Below are 4,484 nucleotides of genomic sequence, written 5' to 3'. Positions count from 1 at the left end.
CTTGCATGCAACAAGTAAGCTCCAAGGAGGGTGTGAGCTGGTTAGTAACTCAGTTATGCTCCTAACACCCCTTGCATGCAACAAGGAAGTTCCAACGAGGGTGCGAGCTGGTTAACAGCTCAATTTTGTTCTCTAAAAATGTGTTTAACTTTAACTTTTTATTTGTATAAATGTTACATAGAAATGTTGTCAAATAATACAATCAACAACAAAAAATAATTTTAACTTATACAAAACTTAAGTAGCACAAATAAAATATTTTAAATTTTTTCCCATGAAAATTTTTAAATCAAGAACTTTAGAATATATATAGTTTTAATTTTCATGTAGAACTCCGATCAAAATTTCACTAAATTAATTTCATCTCACGAGATATAAATTAGTATAGAAATAAGAAAAAAGGTGTAAGGCCAAGTGCTCCTTACCCTGCTCTAGCTACTTCCACCACTACAATACTACATACAAGTACACTTCATTAATATCAGGTTGTTTGTGATGACTGATGACGCCATTTAACTTATTACGGAGTATATTTTACCATTAAGTAAACTCTATATTATCATTTCAAAAAATATACCGTGTTGTTCCCACAATATATTGTAAAAAACTTTGGCCATTCAACTTATTATATTTTACCATTAAGTAAATTATACATTATAATTCCAGAAAATGTACGACGAGACTACGTGACAGTATCGTGTTCTCCCCACAATATATTGTAGAAAACTTTTGGCAGTACGCGTCACAAATGAGCTAGGTGGCCAAGTGGATGAAGCATGATTCTCATATCTTAAGGTCATGAGTTTGATTCTGACCAACACCCTTTCGGTTGATCTGAGTCCGTTGCATAGGGTTTTCCTATTGTGTTGTTTGCAAGTCCGGGGGAGTGTTTACTCTGTGCACACCATTGAGTAGTGGTTGTAGGTTTAGCTTGTCATCCAAAAAAACAAACTTTTGTCGATTCTAAATCCACCTAATAAGGGCATTCTCATTAGTGAATTTTAGGAGATTTTTGCAGGTGAAAAAAACTTGATTTTTTTACTAATGAAGAACATGGTTTTTAAGTGGCTTTTACTCATGCAAGTAGTGATTTTTAGTGGAGTCCACCAAGAGAGAAAAATAGAACAAAAACAACAATTGTCTGCACGTTGAGCGCAACAATCGCGCCCAGTAGGAGAGCCTACCACTACTGGAAATTCTGAAATTTCCGACCACCAGAAAATGATCTTAAATTAAGTTGATACCAAAAAGTTCAAAAAGTGGTCGGAAATAGCAACAAAGGTTTTTCCGGATACCAAAAGTGGTCGGAAAAAGACTTTCAACTTGATTTAAGATCACTTTCAGGTGGTCGGAAATTTCAGAATTTCCAGTAGTGTACTGAGCGCATAATATTAGTATGTTTTTTTTTGTCAGATTTTTTTTTCTTTTTCACCATTTTTTTTCTCTCCCTCCTCTCTTTCCTAGTTGGCACCTCAAAAATCTCAAAAAAAAAAAAAAAAAAAACTAAAAACGAGGATGCTCTTATCCCTTGCATGCAATAGGGAAATTCCAATAAGGTGGGAGCTAGTTAGCAACTAGATTATGTTCTCTATAAACATGCTCAATAATCCCGATTTCTTATTGCCTTTGACTAACAACTACACTCATCAGAGAGATTGCAAGCGTTGATATGTTGGTTCTTATGGCCTTCCCTGCTACTTGGAGGAGGTTTCTTGAGAGGTAGACTCCCATGTGCCCTGATTCATCATTTTCCTGGAAGACTGAGTGGTATGAATCATCATCTTCTCCCATGTGTGTTCTCACAAGATGTTTGAGGCTATATTTTGCCCTTTTTTTGTCTTGTCTTTTATTTGACAGCAAAACTGCCACCCCTCCCATTCTGAACAATGTGTTGGTGAGAATCATGGACTTCACACTCCCTAGATAGGCATTTGAGGTTATGGCCTCCATGCTGACAACCAAAGCCAGGGAGTTTTTGTGGACTTTAAGGATGTCTTTAGCCACACCGATCGAGAGAATCCCCGCGCTGCACCGTACCCCATCCCACACAGGCTAAAGCTCTTCACATTGCTCCTCAGCCCAAACCTGTTAATGACCATAGAAGTGATGGAGGGGGTGGGGCAGAAAAGGCTGCAATTAGACACAATAATGTCTATGTTCACTACTGGAAATTATGGAATTTCCGACCACCTGAAAGTGATCTTAAATAAGTTGATACCAAAAAGTGGTCGGAAATAGCAACAAAGGTTTTTCCGGATACCAAAAGTGGTCGGAACAAGGTTTTCGACTTGATTTAAGATCAATTTCAGGTGGTCGGAAATTTCATAATTTGTAGTAGTGGCTCCCAGGGCTCACATTGTGCTTTTCTAGCAGATTTTTCACCACACTGAACAGAATGATAGATAATAATATTAAGGCTAACATAAAGTGTAATAAACGAGTAACCTGCGTGCCTCGTTGCAGCGGAAGCTCTAGGACCGCCCAAATATCCCTAGCCATAGTCGTTGGTATTGCCAGGGAGCAGTCAGGGAGGAGCTGGTGCATCACGTGGGGGGCGCCCGCCTCACTGCTGATCCCGGACCTCGTCCCGGACTTCACGTGGAAGTCGAACCCCTCGGGTTCAGTGCAATGCAGCCCTTGCTCCACAAAGTAGGCCGTGGTCACCCTCGTGTGGTCCGGGGGCCTGTAGCAGCAGAAGTCAAGAAGGTAAACCGGGTGGGATCCGAAAACACAGTAGTAGTAATAGAAACAGGGCTGCCATGGCATGGAAGGGAGTGAATGATGCATTCAAGAAATAATCTGTGAGCATTTGGGACATGTTTGGATAATGTTGTACCCAAGTTGCCATGTTCTCATGCTGTCTGTTTGGGGTTGTGTGGGTATTATATAGAGTCTAATCTGTTATATGAACGGATGATAACACAATTGTTGTTCAGGTGCTATATTTACTGATTTATTGGTCTGAAAAGAAGGAGCAGTTTTGTAATCACAGCATTTGTGGGATAAAATGTAGTTTCAAATTTCAACTTTTATGTTACGTTTATAAGAAGTTAAATATTTTAAAGATGAAATTAAATAATGAATCTGTTGTAGTCTAGTTGGTTAGGATACTTGGCTCTTACCCAAAAGACTCGGGTTCGGTTCCCGGCAACGGAAGCTCCTTTTTATGCTTTTAATTCGCATTGCTCGTTCACGGTGCAAAAAAAAATGAACACCAAATGGGGTGAGAGAGGCTCGAACTCTCGACCTCAGGATAACTCAGAAGCTATGAGACCTACGCGCTAACCAACTGCGCCACCACCCCGTGTTGATTTGGCTTTTAATGAAATTAATCTATAGTATTATGGATACATACTTTTTGACGAACATATTATTAATTAATGGAAATAAGGTTCAAATTGGCCACTGAACGTAACCTGAAAATGCAATTAGGCCACTGAACGAAAAAAAAAAGTGCAATTAAGCCATTGAACACTCAAAAAATGTGCAATTAGGCCACTGAACTCTCCAAACGTATGCAATTTTACCGGATAGCAGGTTACCTGCTTACGTGGCAGCTTAGTTGGCATTTTTAATAATTTTTAAATAATTTTAAATAATTAATTTTAATAATAAATTTTATTAAAAAATTGGAAAAAATTAAATAAAAAATAAAATAAAGTCGTTTTTATTTTTTTAAAAAAAATTTAATAAAAATTTGTTATTAAAATTTATTAAAAATTAATTAAAATTTATTAAAAATGCCAACTCAGCTACCACGTAAGCAGATAACCTGCTAAAATTGATGGTAACCTGCTATCAGGTGAAATTGCACATTTTTTGAGTGTTCAGTGGCCTAATTGCACTTTTTTTCGTTCAGTGGCCTAATTGCACTTTCAGGTTACGTTCAGTGGCCAATTTGAACCTTATTCCTTAATTAATTAATAAACTAATAATGTGAATAGATTAATGAGGGGGAACTAATATCCTTCTATATATTAACGCCATATAGCCATGACCAATCAAATTGTCCCAAATTCCCGCCTAAATGAAACTACGACGTTTTATTAATTCAGTTTAACTATTAGTTTTTAAACATATAGAATACTTAATTAAAATAAAGTGGTTTGCTCCTTGGAAGTTGATCCAGATCGGAAACTTAATAACAGCAGCCAAAAAAATAAATTGAAATTATAATGTTTCTACATTTTTTTTAATATAAGCAAACATAATAGAATCAGATTTGAACTCTACTTTATGGCTAATCAGAAAAGTTTCAATCTTCGGTGCAACATAATCATTCAGCTTCATTAATATTTCCTCCTTCGAGATACCCACTGGCAGAATCATCCTTCTATAAATACTATAGAATAACAAACACCACTCTCATGCTTCTTCAATCTAAATCTCATGTTCTTGGTTAAAATGAATCTTTGTTTATATTGGCCAAAGATATCAACAGAGATACCTACACAAAAGCCATTAGACTTAGATTAGTTCGAAGT

At 36.8% G+C, this 4,484-nt stretch overlaps 1 protein-coding gene and 1 non-coding gene across 2 annotated transcripts; both read right to left on the bottom strand.

Moving 5' to 3' along the window:
- Positions 1-1,617: 1,617 nt before the first annotated feature.
- LOC109166968 (3-ketoacyl-CoA synthase 7-like) lies at positions 1,618-2,766 on the bottom strand. Its single transcript, XM_019315869.1, has 3 exons — positions 2,423-2,766; positions 2,038-2,130; positions 1,618-1,951 (listed from the first exon to the last, which is right to left on the bottom strand). Exons 1-3 carry the CDS (start codon positions 2,764-2,766, stop codon positions 1,618-1,620), a joined length of 771 nt encoding a protein of 256 aa, XP_019171414.1.
- Positions 2,767-3,219: 453 nt separating this feature from the next.
- Positions 3,220-3,304, bottom strand: TRNAM-CAU. The gene is given in 2 exon segments: positions 3,220-3,255; positions 3,267-3,304. It is a non-coding gene; the product is annotated as a tRNA-Met (tRNA).
- Between the last annotated feature and the right edge of the window lie 1,180 nt (positions 3,305-4,484).

This window comes from Ipomoea nil, unplaced genomic scaffold (genome assembly GCF_001879475.1).
Source record: "Ipomoea nil cultivar Tokyo-kokei standard unplaced genomic scaffold, Asagao_1.1 scaffold0317, whole genome shotgun sequence".
Taxonomy (NCBI): domain Eukaryota; kingdom Viridiplantae; phylum Streptophyta; class Magnoliopsida; order Solanales; family Convolvulaceae; genus Ipomoea; species Ipomoea nil.
This window is presented reverse-complemented; position numbering and strand designations above follow the sequence as displayed.

Bases quoted from the DNA above. Each gene is read 5' to 3' on its own strand.
- LOC109166968 (XM_019315869.1), bottom strand. From the start codon at position 2,766: ATGCCATGGCAGCCCTGTTTCTATTACTACTACTGTGTTTTCGGATCC. The intron at 2,131-2,422 runs GTTAGCCTTAAT...GTCTAATTGCAG, and splicing joins ACTCGTTTATTACACTTTAT to CCTTTTCTGCCCCACCCCCT. The intron at 1,952-2,037 runs GTACGGTGCAGC...TTTGGTTGTCAG, and splicing joins TTTAGCCTGTGTGGGATGGG to CATGGAGGCCATAACCTCAA.